The sequence below is a fragment of the Antennarius striatus genome, chromosome 15 (genome assembly GCF_040054535.1).
Source record: "Antennarius striatus isolate MH-2024 chromosome 15, ASM4005453v1, whole genome shotgun sequence".
Lineage (NCBI taxonomy): Eukaryota > Metazoa > Chordata > Actinopteri > Lophiiformes > Antennariidae > Antennarius > Antennarius striatus.
In genome coordinates this window covers 20049292-20073053 of record NC_090790.1, presented here as the reverse complement: position 1 = coordinate 20073053, position 23762 = coordinate 20049292, and the positions used below count along the sequence as shown (strand labels likewise).

At 45.7% G+C, this 23762-nt stretch overlaps 2 protein-coding genes across 7 annotated transcripts; both read right to left on the bottom strand.

The window, feature by feature from the left end:
* Positions 1 to 93: 93 nt before the first annotated feature.
* aff1 (AF4/FMR2 family, member 1) lies at positions 94 to 14157 on the bottom strand. Of its 6 annotated transcripts, none has more exons than XM_068334343.1 (19): positions 13768 to 14151; positions 11068 to 11188; positions 9867 to 10610; positions 7530 to 7571; positions 6608 to 6694; positions 6433 to 6460; positions 6216 to 6273; positions 5951 to 6080; positions 4968 to 5873; positions 4795 to 4874; positions 4447 to 4696; positions 4264 to 4346; positions 4049 to 4112; positions 3833 to 3969; positions 3681 to 3752; positions 2663 to 2756; positions 2539 to 2582; positions 2233 to 2462; positions 94 to 2049 (listed from the first exon to the last, which is right to left on the bottom strand). In XM_068334343.1, exons 1-19 carry the CDS (start codon positions 13818 to 13820, stop codon positions 1925 to 1927), a joined length of 3348 nt encoding a protein of 1115 aa, XP_068190444.1. In that variant the 5' UTR covers positions 13821 to 14151; the 3' UTR covers positions 94 to 1924. The 6 variants fall into 6 exon arrangements, with proteins under 6 accessions (XP_068190444.1, XP_068190445.1, XP_068190446.1 ...); XM_068334344.1 differs by having other exon boundaries at positions 4264 to 4343; XM_068334345.1 differs by having other exon boundaries at positions 4477 to 4696.
* A 5091-nt stretch (positions 14158 to 19248) lies between these two features.
* On the bottom strand, positions 19249 to 22606 carry gsdf (gonadal somatic cell derived factor). Its single transcript, XM_068334075.1, has 5 exons — positions 21632 to 22606; positions 21245 to 21402; positions 21061 to 21144; positions 20854 to 20984; positions 19249 to 20005 (listed from the first exon to the last, which is right to left on the bottom strand). Exons 1-5 carry the CDS (start codon positions 21742 to 21744, stop codon positions 19880 to 19882), a joined length of 612 nt encoding a protein of 203 aa, XP_068190176.1. The 5' UTR covers positions 21745 to 22606; the 3' UTR covers positions 19249 to 19879.
* Positions 22607 to 23762: the final 1156 nt, after the last annotated feature.

The following is a 23762-nucleotide window of genomic DNA, read 5'->3' as shown; positions in this document are numbered from 1 at the left end:
CACTAACATGTTTTGTAATGTTTACAGCAATTTGCGATACGAGAGCGTAATTAAGCTGTTCCACTCATTTTCAAATAACAGGCAGAAATCAAATTGTGTGAAACAATAAAACAATGACCTTGTCTTCAGTGTTTATTTCTCTGTACACCGCAACACAAATTCTTCACATATTTCACAAAAGGAAAACAAAAAAAAAGCATCCTTCCATTTTTTTTTTCCCAGCGATTCTTCGGACACAAAGTGTAAACTTGAGATTCACAGATGAAACACCAACAATCTCGGATGATTTAAAATAAAACTACAGGTCGGAAACGACGAACGTGACAAATGAACCGTTGAAGTCGTATAATTTCTGAATGTCGACTGCCGGGACGACCTGGGGTGCGATCGTCTCGGCAGCGGTCTGCTGATGGTTTCTGAGTCACAGTGTTCAAAGAAAATCAACTTCGTCATCCTCATTTTGCCCTTCATCGTCGAAGACTGACTTAATGGGAAAAACATTCCAAAACACAACAATGCTCATTCCCAGAAAGTCAATCCCATATTTCTGTTCTCGCGTCACGATTTCATACTGATTACTTTTGTGTCCCCTGTAAACCAATAAAAGGCTGTGACTAAAAAAAAAACTTGGGACAACAAAACTCTTCATTGATGAGAATCAAAGTTACAATAAATAAGAGTAAAGTCTGGCACAGTCCCGCCGGTGGAACAACACACTGAAATTACAAATACTCAAAAAGTGCATTCTTTAGTAAGCTATCGTTTGGCTTTTTATTTGAACCCCACAGCTACAGGAAAACGTTCCATTGCAACGTCTGCTACTCAACAAAAGTGTGGAAAACACAGGAAGGTAGCTTACTGGTGCAAAAACAAAGAAAGGGAACACTAATGCAGTTTCATACCGTTTCAAAACTTAACGCCAGTCTGAATCAACACATACGTCCCCCTCGACCAGAGTCAGGGCTGGAATATCGTCCCCGTTTTGTTCTTGCACTTCGTTCTCGACATGAAACCTCTGAGACGCAGAACATTCATGAAGACGTGGTCGAAGTGCTTCTGTTCTTAATCTTTGCACCTCATTTCTTTTCCTTGAGTATTTAATACTTAAACTTAGAAGTTCAAGATTGTTAATTTACGTCGTCTTTTTTTTTTTGCTTGCGGGGTTCAGTGAGATTTCAGCCAATCAGACACCGGCTTCTTCACAGTGACATCATTAATGCCCCAAAAATACCTCTTTATTTCCTTATTGATGCATGAAGTGAACAATTCATTCTGATACGCGCTTTAAATCTGGCAACACTTTGGAGGCCTGACAGCGTAGGTCAGGTACACTGAATGCAGACGTGAGAGAAATGTCTAAATATTTTTGGCAGCAATAATTCCACCCCCTTCTTTTCACCAGTGAAGACAAGAAGACGTTCACCGCGTGTGAATCACATCTGAAGTCCCTCCGATTTTGGGGTAAAATTTGTGGATTATAAAAAAATACCTGAAACCAAATCAAGAATATTTACACTGAAAAAGGGAAAATCAATCTCTTTTAAAGAGAAACTAAACCATGAAACCTTTGTGGCAGAAGAGCCCAAACATGATCCTGCTTTTATTTTGATGCTACAGTAGTGTTGAGGCTGCATTTAGTCAGCTTCCATTGGCTTAGCTCGGGTCTGACGTCTATCCAAACGTTTTTTAAGGCCACTCATGGAATAAAAGCCCTGATTCAAAGATTCGTCGTGACATCAGCTGAGAAAAACCGGAAAGCAACAGACAGGAAGTGACACCAACATCCACGTGAGAAACTGAACAAGCGTACTTTTTGATGAGTCTATGTGTCGTAAAGAAAGCGCCGGCTTGCACAGACGAGCCGGTTCTGGTTACAGGAGTCAGAGGTCATAGAGGTCACGGGGAGGAGGGGGTCATTGGTTGGTCACTTGGTCTTCTGGCTGGCCTGCCTCAGCCTCTGGACGCCCTGCCTCGTGTAACGCACCAGAGCGCTCATGCTGGACATCAGGTTCAGTCGGCCCACAGTTCTGTCCAGCTCCGCCAGCATTCCTGTGGAGGGACAGACGGGTTCAAAGGTCACAGACGTTACAAAACTAAACCCACATCAGCTGTGTGGCTCCAGCAACAGTTAAATTTCCTGAAGATCTCCAAACAACCCAGCATCTCCCAGAAGCCTCTGCCTCCGAGTCGTTCCATCACACTAAAGCCGAAACCTTAATCCGCCGTTCTTACCGCTGCCTCTGTGCGCCTGTGCCTCAGCCTGCTCCCAGGTGTCCTGAGCGCTCAGGAACAACGAGGTGATGTTCACGTAGGAGGAAGCTACTTGTTCGATGGCCAGAGGGACCGTCACGCCGCCGCAGACGGGATCCACAACGGAGCCGCCGACGCCCTGATTGGAGCCGGGACCCGAGCTGCTGGAGGTGTTGGCGGGAGACGGCGTGCCGGGGGTGGGGGTGTCGACCCTGGAGAGGGTGGAGAAACGCCTTCAGGAGGTGCTACAGCGACGGAGGGGTTAACGTATCCCAGGAGAGGACTTACTTTGACGTCACGACAGAAGGACTGAAGGCTTTGTGGGAGGGGTTCTGGAAAAGATCCAAATTTAAACGTCAACGTAGAGGCGTTTGTTTCAAACTCGCTTTAAATATATGAACTCATGATCTACCTTGAAGTGGTCGGAGAGCATCTTTGAATACTTGAGTGCAGTTTTGTGTTTGTGGCGGAACATGGCCATATGCAAGAGAGACTGGCACTTCAAACTAAAGACACAACGATTACTGGATTATTCAGCACAGACACCACAGACAGGCTTACAGGTAGTCCTCAAGCTACGAACAAGTGGTCCTCAACCTACAAACACAACTGGCTCCGAGAGGCTGTTCATAAAATGAATGGTTCATAAGTTATTTATTAAATTTCAATCTATAATCTCCATCTGAGGCCATTTAGTGGTCATTACTACTTTAATACCAAAGTAATGTCATTACTACTCTAAATACTAATGTCATTACTACTCTAAATACTAATGTCATTACTACTCTAAATACTAATGTCATTACTACTCTAAATACTAATGTCATTACTACTGTAAATACTAATGTCATTACTACTCTAAATACTAATGTCATTACTACTGTAAATACTAAAATTCTGTTCCCTCAGACTGACCAGAAACAATTGCAGGACATTAAAACATCCCATAATAATAAATTTTGTAGTACCGCAATGTAACTTTAACATCTCTACCTCTGCTGAAGGAATTTTCTCCTGGGGGGTGTAGAGGCTAAGCCCAGCTTTAATCCACTGAGGTGTGTGTACGTCTCCATGAACAGAAATGCATTGTGGGTTCGTTTTCTGCTCAGAAGTTCACAGAGATGTGGAGAAAATGAGAAACGTGGTAGATGACGCCAACAGGAAAGACCAAAAGACCACAGGAAGTGACATCAGAGCAAACTGGTCACTGAGTGTGACATCTGCTGAGTCACGTTAACATGACACGTGGAATCTGAACATATGTTGATGTTACGCTGCTCGGCAGTGGTTCATAAGTCGGATGTTCGTATCTTGAGGACTACCTGTAATATCAGTCCTTCCATAAACGACTTCAGTGCTCAGGTCGAGTTCCAATGAACAATAATCAATAATCCTGATAACAGGAATGACAAGTAAAACAATTCTCTTACCATAAAGCTAAAAAGTCTTTTTCTGCGGGCGGGGCCGAGGGGTCCTCTGGGATTTTCAGCTTCAGTACGAACCTGTGCGAGCAGAGAGAGAGACGGTCACCGTCTGGACGCTACGCCGTGCTAGCGGACGGCTAACGGAAGCGGTTTCGTACTTGAGCAGCTCCACCGTCTCTGCGAACATGGTGTAGGAGGACATGGAGATCTGAGGATCCTTCTCCATGGCGATGCCGCTCTCCACGAAGTACATGGCCGAATCCATGTAGCTGAGAGCTTTACGGACTTTATCTGGCTGCAGAAGAGAAACGGAATCACGCCCGATGAACTCTCCAAGACGGCCGGTCGTCATGACGACCGGCACGGGAACTCACCTCAGCGTCTGCTTTGTGCTTCAGTTTTTTGGCCTCTTTGATGTAATGCTTCACTGGATACTCCCTGCGAGCGACACGCAGCTTCGTTAGCGCACTTAGCAATTCGAGATCAACGCGTAGATGACAAAAAACACAAAAGTGGACAAAAACTGAATGAATGAATGAAGTGAATGAATGAATTCTGAATCGGTGAAAAAAACTGGGTTTTTTTTTACCTGTCCTCTGGTTTGCTGGTCAAACCCTTCTTGGTGGGCTGTGAAGACGACGGGACGACGAACCCGTTCTTTGTCCGTTTCTGCTGCGCAGACGTTCAGTTCATTATTATTTAAATCCACACAATCACTAAACTATGAAAGCCTGAAGAACCGTTTTTAACGCTAAAGGAAAAACAACATCACCGAACGCTGCTGGAAATCCCTGACGTTCACCTTCGAACCGTTTTCGTGCTCGGCGTTTTTCCCGCCGCTCCTCTTGCGCTTTGCGTTTTCGCTCGTCTCCTCCTTCCTGGTTGGGGGAGTGTCCTCCGGTTTGCGTTTGCGCACCTTTAACTCTTTGGCGGCGTCTTTGGGAGTCGGAGGCTGCTGCAGAGGAACCGGGTGTTTGTTGGTTTTCTTTCGATCCCGGCCCGTCGTGGACTTCCTGGGTTTTCTGCAGGTGATAAGATCAATCAATCAATCGATAGATCAATCGATCGATCATCCCCGCCACAACAGACAAGAAGCTGTCGCGGTCTCAGTGACACCTACTCTGGTTTGACGGTGTGACTTGAGGTATTCTGGTTTTCCAGTCTCGGTTTCTTCCTGGGAGCAGACGCGTCTACCTCCACCTTGAAAACGACAGATGACACATCGGGGGGGGGGGTCAGAAACGCATCGCTACTCTTCCTGCGCCCCGACTGGAAAACGGCGTCTCGTCTCACCTCATGAGGTAAGCGGGTTTTGCTGGTTTTGGTACGTTTTGTCGCCGCCGGCGTGTCCCCGCCCCTTCCGGCCGGCGCGGTGACCCGTCTCGGTGTCTTCGCTTTGCTGGAGGTGGGGGGGACTCTGGAGAGCAAACTGAGATCGATCCTTACAATGAGGCACACTGGAGGTGGGGGGGGTTCCCGGGTGCTCCCCGATGTGCGCCCTGCCTTCCCAGGGGGCTTGTGGGCGGTTCTGTCAGCGACCTTTGTGTCTTTCTTGCAGTTGGTCTCAGACTTTGATTTGCTCATCCTGAGGGGCGGGGCAGGAGACTGCCGGTCAGGATGAGGGGGGCTTTGGGCGGGACAGGAGCAGGGGTTGGGGTCTCGCCCCCCACATGACGGACAGTCCACCTTGGACTCGTCCAGAGACGTGTGATTCTGAGTCCTCTTCCTGTGGTTTCTGGCGGCGCCGCCTCTGTCCCGGCTCTTTTTGCTCCGCCCCGGTTTCATCTTGACTTTGGGCCGATCGGTGAAACACGGGTCCTCGTCCGGCGAGGCCACCGCCTCCTCGCACTTCGTGCCGACGCCGTCGGCCCGCGCTGGCTTGGAGGAGGACGCGGGGCATGCCGGCTTCCTTTTGCGGCTCTCTGAATCGTTGTTGTTGTGGTGGTTCTGCTGGGGAACGGTTCCGGCACCACCACAGAACTCCTGGAGTTCAGGGTGTGGAGGTTTTGACTCACGGGCGGCGGCGGCGGCCTCCCCCTCCACACCGGAGCTCGTGGAGCTCTGAGGGGCTGGGGGGCGTTTGCCGGCGAGGCTCTCCGAGGGGCGTTTGACGCCTTGACCGTCGGCGCTGGAGTTCTTCAGGCTGGACCGGATCCAGTTCACCAGCTGCCAGTCGTGGGTCGCCGAAGGAATGTCGGGCTGTGGAAGCAGGAAGAAGATCAGGACTAGAAACATCTACTTCCTCTCTACAAACAACACAAAAACAAACTAGTGACCTCAGTTTTCACGTAGCGTTGATGCCGCTCGTCCGCGGCGCCTTCGCCGTCCGACTCGGACCTGCAGCTGCTGTCCGAGTCGCTGGAGCTGGCGGACTCGACCCCCCTGGACTGAGCCGCTTCGAGCACACTGCAGCGCGCGCACACAAACACACACACACACACCTTCAACAATCACGACGGGTTAAGGCTGTCGTCTGATGACTCTAGCGGGTCGTGTAGTCGAACCCGGGTCGTCACATGGATGTGGAGCGACTGAACGTACGGTGAGGAGCTCTGCTGGGGGAGCTGGGATGGATCTGAACGAGTGGAGTCATCGTTTTCTGGAAGAAGAGCAAAGGAAACACGGAGCGTCACGGATCTGTTGATGAGCCCGAGGTTAGGGGTCCTAATTAACTTAGAAAGACACCATCATCATAATTTGATAAGAAAGGCTTTTGGGAGGTTTCAGAAAATATTGTAAATAATCCCCCTTTACTCACTTTGTCCTGAAGACACATGATCTGCCTCCTGCAAAGACAAACAGCTGATAAGAAATAAAACACCACCGACACAATTTATTATTTGAATCCATATTAGTTTATTCTTGTAATTTTGATGTCATGAAACAGCTGACGCACGCTGTTCAAAACTACATTCACTAGAACGGCCTCTTACCTTGGCTGAGAACAGGGATTTGGAGAGTTCACCTGTACTAGGTGTGTGTATGGCTGCCAGGAGGGGGGGCCATGAGTGGGTCATCTCCTGTGGGGAAGGAAGGGGTTAAAAATCAAGCATAAAGCAAACAGACGCTTGACGTCGAAGCCCTCGCCGCCCAAAGGTCAACTCAAACTAAGGCTAAACAAACCAGAGGAAACCTGCAGGGAGGACGTCTAAAAAATTCAGCCACCGACGGCGCCGTGTCACCGTCGCTCTGAATCATGTTTAAACCTCAGTTTCTTGACACACGGTGGTTTTGGGATCGACTCCCATCCCAGCAGATTCACATGAAGACCTTGTCTGTTCTACATCATGGCTACTTAAGACGCTTTCTGTGTGCCGGCGCTCGTTGGCTCCGTCACGGCTGCGACAGCGCGTCCTCACTCGCATTCGTTTTCTTAAACAAATATGAAACCTGACAGTTGACTTTAGAAATAAAGGGATAAATAGAGGAGAGTTTGAACTCTTCTCTCCCTGGGTGTTTATTTCTAATGAGAAATAAGAAAACGTCAAAAGAAAAAAATCCCTTGAACATTTTTTGGTTTCAAACATGAACATAAACCCCGTGTTGTACCGAAAGCCTGCAGCTGCAGATAAAGGACAGTTTATCAGGAGTTGCTCAACTTGTGTTGAGAAAAGGCTGTTAGGTTCAGAATGCAGCTGAATCTGTGCAGGAACAGGTAGTAACACGGGTAAAAACACGTCCGTGACCACACAACGTGACGGGTGCGCCGTGAGCAAACATCTGGAGAAGGTTCGACTGCAGATATACGACAAAAATAAAATAAACATCTCATATAAAAACACCAAAAAATGCTTGGTTTTTATTTAAACACCATTGATTTTCACATGTGTGTGTCTCTCAGTGGTCTGGTCTTACCTTTAGTATGTCGTCAACACAGTGAACTTCACTGGTTTTTGTCTGAGGAGAAGAAAGGAATAATTATTCATAGTTTCACTTAGCTTAGCCTCTCATCCAAACACAGATGGACGCTTCTTTCTGCTGGCGACACAGGAAAGGAACGGGTTAATGATGAGAGTTTAACACGCATGCATGAGATTTAAAAAATAAAGCTCAATAAAAGTCTTAGGTCTGAACTTTATTATAACACAATGAACGCAAATGCAAAAGAAGGCAAAGGCATATCATGATGCGTTCATGTTTTCATAAAGACATTTATCATGACTAATTTATCATTTGCTGCAGGAAAAAAATTTTGAATAAACTCCCCACAGCATGAATCACATTTTAAAACATGTGAAGAGTAAAAGATCAAAAATAAAAACACAGCTTCAGAGGATTCAGTCCAGTCCACTCGACAGAAACGCTCCAGTCCGGGATTTCCTGACCATCCAATCACAACAGTCAAAACAGGAAGTGTTCCAAAAAGCACATTTTAGTTGGGTTAACATAAACAAAACCCCTGAAGCTGAGAGCAGCTGCATTAATAAACCAGTTAATAACCGATAATCACCCGACATTCACCAACTCGCGATGGCGGGGGTAGTTACGCGGGTTGTCAAATCTCCTAAAGTTGGGCATAACTCAGCCGTGAGCCCAGAGCTGCTAAACCAGTGGCTTCAGACCGGAGGAGGATTTTCCAGTTCTTTCTGCGTCATCTCGCAGCTCCGCCCGCGGTGTCAAGTTGAAAACTGCCGCTGCAGGCTACACTCCGAACCGTGACGCCGAGGTGGACGTCTGCGTCACGATTCTGATTCACATTTAAAGAAGTTCAACCAATGAATGAAACCGTTAGCCAAGTGTTCGAAGCTCAAGATGATCTGGAAGAGTCCAGTCAGCGATTACGCAAATCATTTGGTAACCATGGTAACGGGTACACTAGAATGAGCTGTTAAAACGCCGCGTCCTGTGATGTCAGGACCGTGTGACGCAACCAGCGCTGACGTTGGCCAACACTAGATAAACCGTGAGTGTGTGTGTGTGTGTGTGTGTGTGTGTGTGTGTGTGTGTGTGTGTGTGTGTGTGTGTGTGTGTGTGTGTGTGTGTGTGTGTGTGTGTGTGCAGCGCTGTCATTCAGGTGTTCTGTCTGAATGGATGGAGATAAGGTCCGACTGACGGGCCCCGCAGTGGTGAAGCAAGTCAGTGACAAAGATCATTTATTGTTCTGGTGTTCCTGCAGCAGCCAAGGAAACACACACCTGAAACAACAACGCAGCGACATGACGTCAGCTGGCGCCTTCAGGTTAGAGTTTCCACAGCTCTGCAGGTCCAGGTGAACCTCGGCTCAGGTCGGTCTTGATTAGACGTCAGTTTTTAGAAAGAATAGACGGAAAAATAAACAAGTTGATGTCGTTTCCCTCCACTTTAAGTCTGTCCGCCACAAATATTAGCATTATAAAACCACTAGTAAACCGTTAAAAGCACATAATATCAGATTACTGTTCAATAAATCGGAATAAAACACAATATCATATCAGTCTGTAGCAACCCCCGTGATCCACAATGAGGAAAAAGCAGCTGAAGATGAGATTTTTAGTAGGCCGTCACGTGATACCGTACGCTCATTCTATTGGCTGACTGCATCCAAAAAGTGCGCTACGTTCTGTGAGTCTCAGACTTCCTTGAGACACAAAAGTGCTTTTAACAGTCTATCAGAGTGTTTTAAAGGTAATACAGATGGAAGGTGGTTTAGTATCAGTGAGGGGGGGTTCAGAAACGTTTAAATTACTGTAAATAATAAGATAAATAGGTTGTCGCTCTATCGCGGAATTTATTAATTGCGTGTGGTTCCTGGAATGCATTAACCACGAGGAACGACGGCACACTGGATTCGTTTTGGTTTGCACAACCAAATTGGAATCCTTTTTCTGGCAAAACGATGCATTTGACATTTGATTAAACCCCAGAGGCATGCTGGGTAATGGTGAGGTTACGCCCTGGACACGCATTTGAGGCTTCGTTAAGGATCGCTGATAAGCTGCTATGTTCAGTCACAGCAGTGAGAACAGCAGCAGGGAGGAGCGCTGCAGGTGTGTGTGTGTGTGTGTGTGTGTGTGTGTGTGTGTGTGTGTGCGTGTGTGTGTGTGCACACAGAGTTAAACTGGAGGTCAGACAGATTCTCCAAAACAACACAAACCCGACTGAATACCTTCAGTCAAGCAGGAACTTCAGAGCCACAGCGTTTGGAATGTTCTGCTGCGCCGCAGCAACAGGAATAACTAACAGTTTATTCCAGACTAAAGATGATCCACTCACCTCCAGGTACTGTGGAAATAAGCTGGTTTTCTCCAGCTCAGACTTGCTGATTGGCTCCGGTAGAGGCACGTACGGCTCAGGTGAGGGCTTCAGCTCGGGCGACTCGCTGAACACCTGGTCCTGACCATCCATCGGCCGCACGTACGCCGTGGGCTTCTGGGTCACGGCGGCGCTGGGCTGCTTGGACAGGAGCGAAGGGAAGGTCTGGGAAGGCAGGGCGCTTCCTTTGCCGGCCTGCTGCAGGGAGCCCTCTTTGGGGGACTGCTTTAGGTTAAGGACACTTTCGGGGGGGTGATCTGCGTGGCGTCTGTGAACGGCGTCTGCGGTGATGTCATCACGTCCGCCGGAACACAAGAAGGGCTCCGGTTTAGCATCAGGAGACGGCGAACCCATCTCTGCGGTGACGTGTGAGGGAGCTTCGCTAGTCTTTTGACACGCGCTGGAGGACGTCGACGAATGCCCGGCCGGGTGGGGGGGCGAGGAGGAGGCGGTCCGAGTGGGCTGGGACGATAAACTACTGGTGGGTGGGGCGCGCTGACTGTGGGTGGGCATGTGCTGGACCTGGTAATGGAATGGAGGCTTGGTTGGATTATCCGTGTGCGGCTGACCCCGATCGGACTGTGAGGAGGTTACGTAAGGAGGAACGGGTAACGGCTCGAGAGCAAAGGGGCAGGGGTTGTTCACATCTTCATAACTACCCAGCATCCTCTGGATCCGATTAGAAAGTTCATCCCCTTTCTTTGTCTGCAAAACAGACGACAAAACATCTTATTAGTTTGCAATTATCCTACAAATAAATGTTTAAACCCTCCATAAAAATAAAACAAACCCAGAGTACGTTAAGACAACTATGAAAAAGTAAAAACTTTTATAATCCCACAAAAAAAACTGATTAATATTTGAAATATTGATGAAATCTTTTCTTGGCTTATTGCTGGAGGTTGATAAACACCTCTTAAAAAAATATGTATTCACATCTTTAGTCCAAGTTTCCTAAAAGCTGGGTAAGAAGAGCAAGAAAACATTTCTTTGTTATTTGGACATAGCTGTCTAATTACGACCCACACTTGCAGAACTCCCTCACGCTCGCACTGAAATGCGACACAAAGTCCAGAACAAACATCCTTTCATCCACAGGTTAAAGGCTACGCTGGTATTCACGTGCGATCGAACCAAACCGGTTTGAGTCCACGTGCCTCACCTTGTACGGTTCCCCAAACAGAGGCACGTTTTCAGCGTTCAGCTCTTTGGCTGGGCTCACACCCAGGTTCCTCTGCTCCCACGCTCGCAGGCGAAGAAGGTTCCTGTCTTCACTGTATGCGCTGGAGGACATGACAGACGGCGTTAAGAACACCACGGGGCCGGGAGCATCATTTCAACCGACACCCTCATCACAAATAACCAGGAAAAACTCAGGATCAGCAGGTTGAGTTCAAAACCTAAACTTCCTGAGAAGAATGGAGACGCGTGGCTGATTTAAAACTCTTCCAGCCTGGCTCTTAGCAGAAAATCAGTTTTGGCTGAAGACACCAGAAAATTCAGGGCCTTGTCTACCCTGAGGGCAGAACAGCCACGTCTAATGGGAGAAGACAGTGCCCATTATATCTACAGACAAGAGTAATTAGACCAGCAGACGCCATGAGGATTCACCGCAACACTCACATCTGTCATCTCTACTCCCCAAAGATGGCATGCAGGCCGCGCACACATCAACTGGGTGATGACAACGACCCGTCCTCCTGACGTTCTGTCAGCGCAGACGGAACCGGACTCCGGTGAGATCGACGCCGGGGGCCCCTGAGAGCGGAGCCTCCCGACGAGACCCTTTATCACACTTGCGTAAGAACCACTCGTCTGCTTTTTCAGATTCGCCACTTTTTCCTACCCAAAAATACAAGGGATGATCATTCCCTCGGCAACCTCGATGGGACGTTGCCATGACAACCACAGGAGCAACACCAGATGAGCGCTTTCTAATTTAGCAGAAAGTGTCCACCCAAGTCGTTGAACCCGGTATTGGTAAAGCCCAGCGGCAGAGGAGCCTGCTGGGATTTAACACACCGCCCCTTCAGCCTGACAGCCCCTTCAGAACGGATATTTTTAAAACCATAAAAAGAATTAAAATTTTCCAAAGCAGCGTGTCAGGTGTAAAAGTGACAGGTGAGGCTGGGAGATGAACTGAATTTGGTCCATAAATGTGAATGTACCGATTTGATGAATTCCAGAATCACCTTAAAACAAGAGTTTTGACATTGAAAAAAATTAATAAATCAAAATAATTTCCCCCTACCTTAAGACAGAGTTGTACAAAGTGGAAAAGCATCACCTTGTTTCCAAATAAGTTCAAACTTTACTTTTCTTCTTAACAAAAAATAATACGTAAGAATATGAGCCAAGAGCTTGAGAAGCAGATAATTTTTAGGACCATCGTAACACAACAGGTTTCCTCTTGACAAACACTTCACCTCTGAGGGCGACTGGAGGCTGGAAGATAATGTGGAAGTCCGGCTTTTGTCCTACAGGCAGCTTGAAATTTATAAAAAGATGTCGCAATAAGTCTCGACCAAGACTCGATATTAAACAATAAATACTGATATTGTGGTAATAAAACACATCAAACAATATGAACCAGCAGGGCTGTTATTCCTCACAGATCTTTGGTCCCTCAGTTAATCTTGTTTCTCTGGTCATGAGGCGTAACTCTTATAGATCACTTCTGAATAGTCGTAATTACAGAACGCCATACACACAAGGTGAAATGCATTTACCACAAAAGCAGGAAAACCAGTATGAATAAGGTAACAAGGCTGATGTTAACTTCAGATTATCACAACATCTTTGTAACATTTCCTACAGATGTCACTCTTCTTATTAAGAATTTGTTTCTCCGCAATAACAGAACAGAGAAAATCCAATAATGTGAAAACTTTAATTACAAAGGAAGAGAAATTAACCTAAACATTAAATTAGTTTAAAAATTTTACAAAATGCACGTTCTTGTGCTCAAACATGCAGACAAATATCTAAAAAAAATGTTTTCATTCAAAAACAAGTGAGGAAAAAGAAAAAGGAAAGAAGAATACATTATTTTAAAATGTGTGTAAAACTTTGTACAAGGCTGAAGGCTTTACAGGTAGGTCATCTATCACCTGGTGTAAACCTGTACAGGTAGGTCATCCATCACCTGGTGTAAACCTGTACAGGTAGGTCATCTATCACCTGGTGTAAACCTGTACAGGTAGGTCATCTATCACCTGGTGTAAACCTGTACAGGTAGGTCATCTATCACCTGGTGTAAACCTGTACAGGTAGGTCATCTATCACCTGGTGTAAACCTGTACAGGTAGGTCATCTATCACCTGGTGTAAACCTGTACAGGTAGGTCATCTATCACCTGGTGTAAACCTGTACAGGTAGGTCATCTATCACCTGGTGTAAACCTGTACAGGTAGGTCATCTATCACCTGGTGTAAACCTGTACAGGTAGGTCATCTATCACCTGGTGTAAACCTGTACAGGTAGGTCATCTATCACCTGGTGTAAACCTGTACAGGTAGGTCATCCATCACCTGGTGTAAACCTGTACAGGTAGGTCATCTATCACCTGGTGTAGACGACCTACCTGAATAGACTTGCCTTTGACTGGTGAATCACGTCCGCTGCTCTTACCAGCTGATTCCCCCCACCCCACGCACCCTCCCCCCGACCCAGGAGTGCTTATCACGCTGAAAACCCCACAGAACATTTCACCAGTACCTCCAGGACCCTACCAGCACCCCCTTTCTGGTACTCTGACGGACTCTGGGGGCCAACATTCCCGCAGACGCTAGCAGCTCGGCTAACGAGCCAAGATAATTAAGCCAGCGGCTGCTAGCGGCTAGCCGCGGCGGGGGCTGCCTACCTCGGTGGAGATGCCATGGTGCGCCTTTCACAACAACCAAAGTTGGTTGTCATGTGTTTCTGACGGTCCTCACCGCGGCGTCCCCCTCATGCGGTCACATTGTTGACGGGTGGAGGCAGGTCGTCGGTTCTAATGGCCGTCAGGCCGCCGCTGTTTCGGACTTCTTTGCTAGTCGTCCGTTCGGCTCGTCCAATCTATCTGGAACCGGACTGTTCCACTCCGTTCGGCCATCCGGGGGTCCAGCTCGGTTTTATGCACTCAATGCAGCGCAAACCCGTCGGAAAACATTCCTAAACCCGCTTTGTTGCTGTTAAAAATCCAGATTAAATATTAATATAACGGGTGGGCCGAACAGAAGTTTTGTCATGCAACGTTTTTTCTTCTTCTCTAGAGTTGGAAAAACTTTCCACCGTCACCCCCCGCCTGACGTACTTGGTACGGTCCGCTGTGTTTGGATGAGCTCGTGTTGTGAGGTCGTCCTCGTTTGTCACGTGACACCCGGATTTAAAATCCAATGTTTTTGTTTTTATTCTTCCGTGTGATTTATTACGTGTTGAAAATGGACATTTTTTTGAATGATCTTCAAGGGATATAATAGTAATGTAATACTCAATTAATTTAAAAATAAATCACTGACTTCTCAAATCAATTTAATGAAAACTGGTTTTTATTTACCTTCAAAACGTGTTTGTGATGATTCTCAGCATACAACGTTTTGGCCATTGTTAACTCTACTTTTGACTCTGACCTAATTTTTTTTTTGTTCAATATTTGTTAAGCTAATAACTTTAAAAAAAATTTTTTACCAAGACTTGGAAGAAAAATGACATCTGTGAGAATAACTGCTGTAGCAGCAAGACTAGGATTGTACTAAATGTTGGAGGCAGGGCAGTCCAGCAGAGAGGTACAAAGGGCAGAGAACACACCCATTCCTCCATAGTGAATCTACACTCGTGGTGGACAGAGGAACAATGACAGACCGCCTGTGTCCTGATTAGCCATGTGTATCGACCCAGAATCACAGTCCGGTCTACATATTCGTCTCCTGCATGTCGGAGACCGGTTTGGACAGGCCACCGCCACAGCAGCAGACACTGTTTGTGTCTGACAGGACGAGGTCATCGGACCCCTGGGTGCATTTCATTACTGCAGGGGGATGACATCACAGCTAAAAACAGACCTATGGGGTTGGTTGAATGAGTGAATGTGATGACATGAACATCCTGATTGAAGAGTAGGCGCCCTCTGGAAGTTGATTCGGTCCATGAGGAGGAGGATTACGGCTGGGATGGAGGCTGGTGGGGGAAAACACCGACCAGTGGTGGAAAATGTCTCAAGGAAAGGATGGATGGATAGATGGATGGATGGATGGAACACAACGGTACATGTAATGGATTAAAAGCACCTGAGCGTGGCAGTCAAGGACACTTTCCAAACATGTGTTTCCAGCGTTGGAGTGACAGTGGAAGATTTGAGTCTCCACAGAAAGGCTGAACAACTTTAAAAAAACAACAACAAAAAAAACAGCTGTATTATTTCATTGAAAAGCTGTTTTGAACATAAACAGGTTAAAGCGATATGTGATTATGCATCTTCATATCTTTAGAGATTTCCTGATGGATTTCATCCTGGATGTTCTTTGCATGTTGAAATTCTGCTGTTCTTAAAACTCCAACTAAAAACCCCCAACTTTGATCTGTCCACTGTTCAAGAAGCATTAAATTGTTTTCTGCTCTTTTTAGCTTTGTTTCGTTTCTCTGCCCCCGCCGGACTAAAGGCCGCCCAGCGGTTGCCTTGATGACACCTGGTCTGCAGATGTTTTGGGGTGTTGTCAGATGACTGTGAAGCTCCATGTGATAGATTTAAGGGGGGGTTATAGTTAACATTGATAATATGCCAATATAAACGGCCCCAGCTCCTTTTCTCGTTTTAATCAGGGTCACAAACATTTGCCTTCCTTCAATCTCTTAGCAGTGATTGGTCCAAACAAACATTACTTTAACGTGTGGATTTTAAAATCACTCATATTTCTGACCACATTTCAACCGTTTCCACTTCCTGTTGTGAAAGACATGCTTCAGAGGATATGGTGATGAAACAACAGCGCCATCCAGAGGCTATCCAGGAAAGACCGAGGCCCAACACTTCTAGAAGTTCCACTAACAACCACTGGGTGGCGCCATACTGTTTTCTTCGTGGAGGACTAGGGTTACATTAGGTTCAGTACTAACTGCACTAACTGACATCAGTTTAGTAGGACTTTGAGGGGTCCATTCAGACCCAAGCAGGAACAAGAAGTTCCCAATAATCCAAGCTGAAGGCACAATGAAGCAGACCAGATTAAACTACTGTTAGTCTGGTTTAATCCCATCAGTGATCAAGTGGAAACAAGAAATGCATTTGCGATAATAGATTCTAATTGAAAAGTTCTGACTTTAAAGCTTCCCGACATTCAAATACATGACAGAAAAGGAAGATTTTAAAAAGTTTTAATATTTGTTCAAATCTATTTACATCCTTCATTTAATGAGAACTGTTCCATTGCATCCAGATTGTATTTTTTAACGAAGTATCTCCCATCTCTTTGTAAAGTTCTGTTCCAACCTGATCCACATTTCCTCCAACAGGAAAACCTCGACAGGCTTTTTCAGAAACGTCCCGTGAGAGATTTGAACAGAAAAAACTTTAACTGACGTCCAACACAGACAGGAAAGTTAAGAGGATATAAAAAAAAAAAAAAAAAGATCTGTGAGCGGTAAATAAATTATGACTCAGATATTATCACGGTTATAACACAAAGACTGAACACTCCATGTAAATCATGAATCAGCAGATGTCAGTGATCCTTGTGGACGTTACACTGGTTGAATGTAACTAAATACTGCTCAGATGTAGTCTATTACATTTTTTCTACTGCTACTACTTACCATTAAACCACAGCATGAAGAGCTTATAAAGTATCGTTCATTCTTAAACATCAAACTACCCAACATGGTGAACACAACAAATCACTGACAGAATATTCATTAATTATTTGGACTTGGAGTCTAAAGTAATAAATTCTGATTATACTCGCGTACGTTCACGTTTACTTGACTGAGTGTCATCAGGAGCAAAAACATCGGGCCGCTCCGGGACTTTATCCTCCTCCTTCCTGGTTGGACAGATTTCGATTCCTCCTCCAGAGGGTGACCAGGTAGGGGGGGCACTTGAGGGCCTCGTCCCCCAGGACGTCCCCCGCGGCGGCGACTCGTACGCAGAACCAGCTCGCCGCCTCGGGGTCCTGCGCGCTGAAGTGCGGCGTGACGTCGTAGCGGAGGCCGCAGTGGTCTGAGATGACGGTGTGGCTCCAGTGCGCCTGAAGTGTGACGGCGGCGGAGGAGGTTTGACCTTTGACCTCCAGCATCTCGTGTCCGATAGCGGATGTGTCCACGGGCAACACGACGTACGCGCGCTGGAAGCTCTCTCCCACGGTGCACTTGAGCTCCGTGGCCCAGCAGTACTCCCCGAGGTCACCTGGGGGGTCAAGGTGGGGGGGGGCAAATGATTCATCAAGCACTGATGGAAGGAACATGAGACCCTAAAGTAGCATCACGGCTAGCAAAAATAAATGAGTTAATCTCTATTAAAAAAATAAAATTATAAAATTAAACATTTTTTAAGATTAAAAATCTGCAGTGTTTACCTGTTATGAATATAATCCAGATTGACAGTCTGCACTGTTTACCCATCATGAATGTAATCCAGATTGACAGCCTGCAGTGTTTACCTGTTCTGAATATAATCCAGATTGACTGTCTGCACTGTTTACCTGTTATGAATATAATCCAGATTGACTGTCTGCACTGTTTACCTGTTCTGAATATAATCCAGATTGACTGTCTGCACTGTTTACTTGTTATGAATATAATCCAGATTGACAGCCTGCCTTGTCCTTTCCTGCTGCTGATTTGTCTCACCTTCTCTCCGTTCTTATCACACATTGAGTGAATGACGAAAACAAACAAACAAACAAACACCGGTTTTAACCGGTTACAATTATTTTCTGTCCCGATTTTGTTCCAGAACATTAAAAAATACATAAAGTCTTCGCTTTTGTTTTTGTTCCTGGCAAAACACCCAAAGTTTTTGGTTTCCGTTTTCATTCCATGAACCGTCTCAAAGCCTGGCTTTGAGCTGCAGCTCCTGTGACGTCACTGGAAACAACGATGTCACGCAGCTGGTGTTCGAGGCTACCACGTCTTACCTTCCGTGGAGTCTTTAAACTGTATGTTGTGCTCGTCCTGGAGTTGTATCTTCCTGAAGTACGTCATCCCGGTGCACTCCATCAGACAGTCGGTCAGCTGGGCCCCCGCGTTGGGCATCTGCCTCAGCAGCGTCTCCTTCTCCGAACACACCAGCCCCCCCGCGGCCGGCAGGAGAGGCGACAGGATGCAGAGCGACACCAACGCCGTCAAACAGCCGGACATCCTGTCCCGTACGGTCAGAACACTGAGCTGGAGCTGAGATGAGCTGGGGATCGGATCCTTTCCTGGCCTCCTTCAGAGTTGTTTCAGTCCCGGATTAAATCTGGTTTGCACACTTTCAGAATGACAGATTATAATCCCGCTGCAGCAGGAGGAAGAGTTAAAAAGCCATGAGTGTGGATGCAGAGCGACTGGAAATACAGAGGAGGTCTGGAAAGTGTGCAACATGTTGCTCTCCTCCTCACCAGCGCCTGGAGTGCAGAGCCAAGATTTCTTCCTGTGCTATTTCCTCCCCCCCCCCTGTCTAAACATGAACCGTCTGACTGGAGAGACGTCCTGAGCGCCTGGACGGGTCGGCCGCCACGAATCAGAACGCTTTTCAAGAATATGATGCTCATCCAAGACAAAACCTCACCGGCACTGAGCAGTCGACACAAAAACGATCCGTTTAAACCAGCTTTTATTCAAAAGAACTGCGAGCAAGAAATCAGTAAATTGTTACAAATGAATAATATTTCTCATCAGGATCACAAAGATAATAAACATGTTGGATTAAATGTGGTAATCCACTCGTGAACGACACAAACGTGACTGGTGAGGTAACTGTAGAGTGAGTGGGAACACACTTCTATAAGAACACACAATACTGTAACAGATATAATACAAAAAAAAAATACAAGATAGAATTCAGAGAAAAACAAAAGTTATGCTGTTAAAATGTTTAAAAAAAACCCCCACATCAAATAATAAAATCAGAACACAACAGGAATAAAAAAGAAATTAGGATTATATTTTCTCTTTTTTTGTAATTTTCTTTTTTATGCAAACTGAAATGTGACATTAAACACGTTAAAGCATTGATTTTTGTTGTTGTTGTTTTTTACATCTCATTAGAATTAATTTCACTTTCTCATACTTTTTTGTGTGGGAGAGTTTCAAATGTGCACTAATGAAGTTGGACTTTGGGAGGTTTGCAGGGCTGCACTGTTCTCTTTATATCTTCTACCAGTTTAAACAGGAAAAATGGAACGCGGCCAATGGGCGTTGGTGGAGCGCAGATGTTTGAGCCTGGGAGAATTATTGGATGCAACTTGTCTTCCTCCTGTTACTCTAAAAGTTGCACATTCAGCTGCTTTCGTCCTGCTTCAGGTTCCTTCTCCTTGTTTTCCCAATCAGAAGAGAGAAATCTGGCCCCGGTTAGAAGGTTTGGCTCACGACCGCCCCACATTTTTGGAGGGAACACTCAGTAACAGTTGGCGGCCTTTAAATAAACCTCCTGACGTTTATTTAAAGACAAACTGGCAGCGTGTTCTGCAGCACCCTTCACGTCCAAAACTATCTCCTGTGTTTCTGTCCGTGCAAAAAAATGATTTGGAACGCTGGATTAAAGCCCAATCTTCAAATTTATTTTCCCACAGCAACAAAAAAGTCAATTTGTTTTTAAACTTGTGGTACTGAAGTTCAAACAGAGGAGCTGGAATGCAAAGCTGAGTTTCTTGGAGAGACTTTGCTTTGGATCCCACGATCAGTGTTGAATACACAACATAAGGCCTACGATAACGCTGACGTGAGCTCGTGAGACAGCAGACTGTGCACGTTATATCTGAGTGTGGGCAGAGGCTTCACATACACTGAGGGAGGAAACTCTACTCGTCGCCGTGTCCACAGCCGCAGCTGGCGGTCAGATACACGGAGGAAATGAAGACGGTGTGGGATTCGTCCACGTGGACCACGGGCACCATCTTCTGGGAGGTGGGCTGGCAACATGGCCGCTGCAGCGGGACGGAGAGGAAGAGTCAGGCATAAAGATTCATGACCAAATCACCAATGTGGTCTTTCATAAATGAACTGCACACATGTATAAATGAGAATTTGTGACAACTAATAAATGTAAATTTTAAATTTCAAACGTAAAGGTAAACATCTTCAAGTAAAATTAAGATTAAATTATCCTTGTATCAAAAACTAATAATGCATCAAATTTAATAATGTTACCAATTATTGTCATGGTCAAGGTTATAATATTTTTATCAAAAGTATTAAGCTTTGCACTAATTATAACACAAATAATAATGAAAAAATTATATTACACTTTATATCAATGGATAGGTCTGAAGTAATGGAAAAGATCTGATGCATTGAACGAAAAAAATATTTATGTATTATTTTTTTTTAACACTTTTTAATGAGGCGACCCTTTTGTAGACCAATTAGATAATGTGTGAGTAAAATTTAAAATCCTACTTGTACCAAAAACTAATAATGCATTAAAGTTAATAATGATACCAATTATTGGCATGGTCAAGTGTTGTCATATCTTTATTAGAAGTATTAAACTGTGCACTAACTTTTGGAAATATTCTATTTTTGTTTTTCCCATTAGAAAAAAAAATTCCATACAAACATCTATAATAATAATAAAAGTATAATAAACTTTATATCTATGGATAGGTCTGAAGTAATGGAAAAGATTTGATGCACTGAAAGACAAAAAAATATTTCTGTATTACTTTTTTTTTTTCTTCACTTCTATGAAACGGCCCTTTTGTGACCCGATTAGGTAATGTGTGTAGACATTTAAATAGGTCTCTAAGGGTTAAACCTCCAACGTCCACAATACCTGTGAGCCAGCGTCTTGGGCGTGGCTGTGGGACGCCGGGCACTGCACGGGGGTCACCTCGGGGTCACAGAGTGCACACTGAGTGATGGTGAGGCTGTCGGGATAGACCACCCAGCTGTCCCAGCCCAGATCTGTCAGACAAGGAGAGGTCGGGTTAAACGTGTGCAGACGTGAACGCAGACGTGAACACAGGCTGATGCTGCACACCTTTCATGAACACCTGAGAGTCCAGAGAGCAGCACCTCAGGCCGGTGGTGTTCCCGCCGTCGGCTGATCCGGAGGCTGCAGGAGCTGGGGGTGGAGGTGGGGGGTGGGGGGGGCAGAGGAGAGGGAGTCAGGCTTCTGGCTGGCGGATCCACATCAGCTGCGATCACACAGCTGCTCCACTCACCTGCGGCGTCCACCAGGACGTGACGGATGCTGCTGAAGGTGCTCCTCCACTGCTCCCTGATGGCATCCAGCCCCCCGGCAGGAAGCTGGGGCTCGACCTGCAGGCGGAGGGAGGCGAGGAGGCTCTTCCTGATGGACTGCAGGGACCCGCCTTCGCACCTGACATCACACGGCAAAGGCGGTTAGTCAAATAAAATAAAATAGAAAATAAATAACAACACATCAACCTGAACAATCTGATACGGTCAACGTGACAAGTATGGAAGTCTTCTTTTAAAACAGAAGCTGTGTGACACAAAAAGACACTTCATGGGCGTAGAAGATGGTTTGCATCAAAAACTGATGTGAGAGTTAAAAACCGCCAAACGACGACAGTTTCGACACTGACCTGCGATGGGAAGCAGGAGCGTGTGCAGGTTCTTCCTTGGACGGCCGCAAGACGAATGCGAGCGCCACCGAAGAGCCCAGCAGCGCCATCATGACAGTGTAGGTAAAGGACATGGTGCACGGGTCGGACGCTAACCTATAGACGACCTGCTCGACTTGGACTCCCAGGGACACAGCCTGCGGTCGGTTGTGTGCGTCTGGTTGGACGAGGAGATAGGAGTGACCAGACGTGATGCTGCACTAGGTATTGTTTGTCAGGGCCTGGGAACCTGAGTTTTTATCTTGGCGAGCGGCGGCTTGGCCTTGAGATACTTAACATGTTGTCTCTCCCCCTGTGAACGGGCCCGAGGTGGGCGACCCAGCAGAGAGGAAGAAGAACCACGAGACCCCAGACAAACAGGCAGGAATGAGACGCCTGGGGGGGAATCACTAAACATGGGAAACACGCCGAACGCAGCGATTTGTTTGCCAGAAAACCGTCGAATCAGAGTGTTAATACATCTACGACCTAACTATAATTAACAATAATTAAAATAACGTAGTTCCATAGGGGGCGGCAGGAGCCCAGTCCAGGGTCCCAGTTGGGGTACCAGAGGGTCACCGGTGTGTAAACGTCTATAAAATACATGTACAACAATAAAGAGTGAAAAAAACCAATTTTCCGACAGAAATCATCGGTTTTCTTCTCTTTCTTGATTTAAACACTTTTACAAAAGTGTCAAAGGTGTCAAAGGTGTGTTATGTTCCGTGTTGAGGGAGGAACGTGTGTTCAGTTGGTGTTTGGGTTCATGATTTTTGAAACGTGAGTTGTTTTTTGCGTGAATCTCATTTGGATCTTGTGTCACAGTGACCATCTTGTAATTTGGCTTTTGTTAAATAAACATGAATTTAAAAATCAAATCAGTCTTTTTCTTCTTTTTCTTCTTTGCATATCATCTTTGTTATATCTTTGATAAAGTTGTACTATATCAATCTGATATATTGATCCTGATTTTGGTATGTTTTTTTAAAAAAAAAGATGAAACACACAAAAAAGTCAACTTTTCTACAGTTTTTAAAACATATTTTCTCATAATCCACCCAAAACCCTTTAGACACAAGATGCCCATTCTTTCCTGCCTGGGGTGCTTATCGGCCCCCTATTAGCCTCCCGTTTGTTGACCTGATAGGAAGAGCAGTTGTCATTCAAGGACAGGATGTGGAGGGGAGCGGCGTCACACACACGGCGATGGCCGCTGCAGGCGTGTTCCTATCTGAAGGCCCGGATCGGCGCCGGTGGTGGCGTGAGCCAACGAGGCCAAGAGATGGCCAAAAATGCCCCCCCCCCCTCCCCTCGTGAGTCCTCCTCGCTGGGGCCAGAACTGGGTCGCAGCAGAAACTTTCCCATGAAGCCCAAAATACCCTGCATATCTGCTGCGGTGGATATCAAACCATAATTAATCAACAGAGCGCAGGAACGCCTGGAACACGCTGGAACAAAAGTCACTTTGTTCAGCAGAGAACGCGACCCGGCAGAGCTATGTACAGTATGTACAGTATATACATATACATACAGTATATACAGTGTATGTATATATAATCTGTATAGACTCTATATACATAAAATGTAAACAGTTTATGTATATACTGTACATATATGTGTATGCAGCATATATATATATACAGTGTATACAATTACTCACACACACATACAGTATATATATACTGTGTGTGTATATATATATATATATATATATATATAGATAGATAGATAGCAATATATATATACTGTATATAGATATATATATATATAGATAGACAGACAGACAGATAGATATATACTGTGCATGTGTGTAGACGATATACACATTTAAACGTGTAAGTACTTGTACTTATACTTGTGTCAAGGATCTGATGTCGTAAAGCGCTTTGAAATGTCTGTTGACGTGATAAAGCGCTTTATAAATAAAACTTGTTTGAACTTGAACTTGATTGAATCGAATGATAAACCTAACACACTTCGTGTCCGTGATAACATCACACAAATATGTCATGAGATGTTGGGTAAGATGCACATGCTCCGACAACACCACCAAGATCTGGTCTCTTTCCAGATGATCAGGTCTCAACCTGTGAGAAATGACAGACCTGAG

What these genes read in the sequence shown, in the direction of transcription:
- gsdf (XM_068334075.1), bottom strand. Translation starts at nt 21,744, where the DNA reads ATGTCCTTTACCTACACTGTCATGATGGCGCTGCTGGGCTCTTCGGTG. An exon ending in CGTCCTGGTGGACGCCGCAG is followed by an intron (nt 21,145 to 21,244) that starts GTGAGTGGAGCA and finishes CTCCACCCCCAG; the next exon opens with CTCCTGCAGCCTCCGGATCA. An exon ending in CCCAAGACGCTGGCTCACAG is followed by an intron (nt 20,006 to 20,853) that starts GTATTGTGGACG and finishes GTCCCGCTGCAG; the next exon opens with CGGCCATGTTGCCAGCCCAC.
- aff1 (XM_068334343.1), bottom strand. Translation starts at nt 13,820, where the DNA reads ATGACAACCAACTTTGGTTGTTGTGAAAGGCGCACCATGGCATCTCCA. An exon ending in ACCAGCAAACCAGAGGACAG is followed by an intron (nt 4,113 to 4,263) that starts GTAAAAAAAAAC and finishes TGTCGCTCGCAG; the next exon opens with GGAGTATCCAGTGAAGCATT. An exon ending in ACAGGCGCACAGAGGCAGCG is followed by an intron (nt 2,050 to 2,232) that starts GTAAGAACGGCG and finishes GTCCCTCCACAG; the next exon opens with GAATGCTGGCGGAGCTGGAC.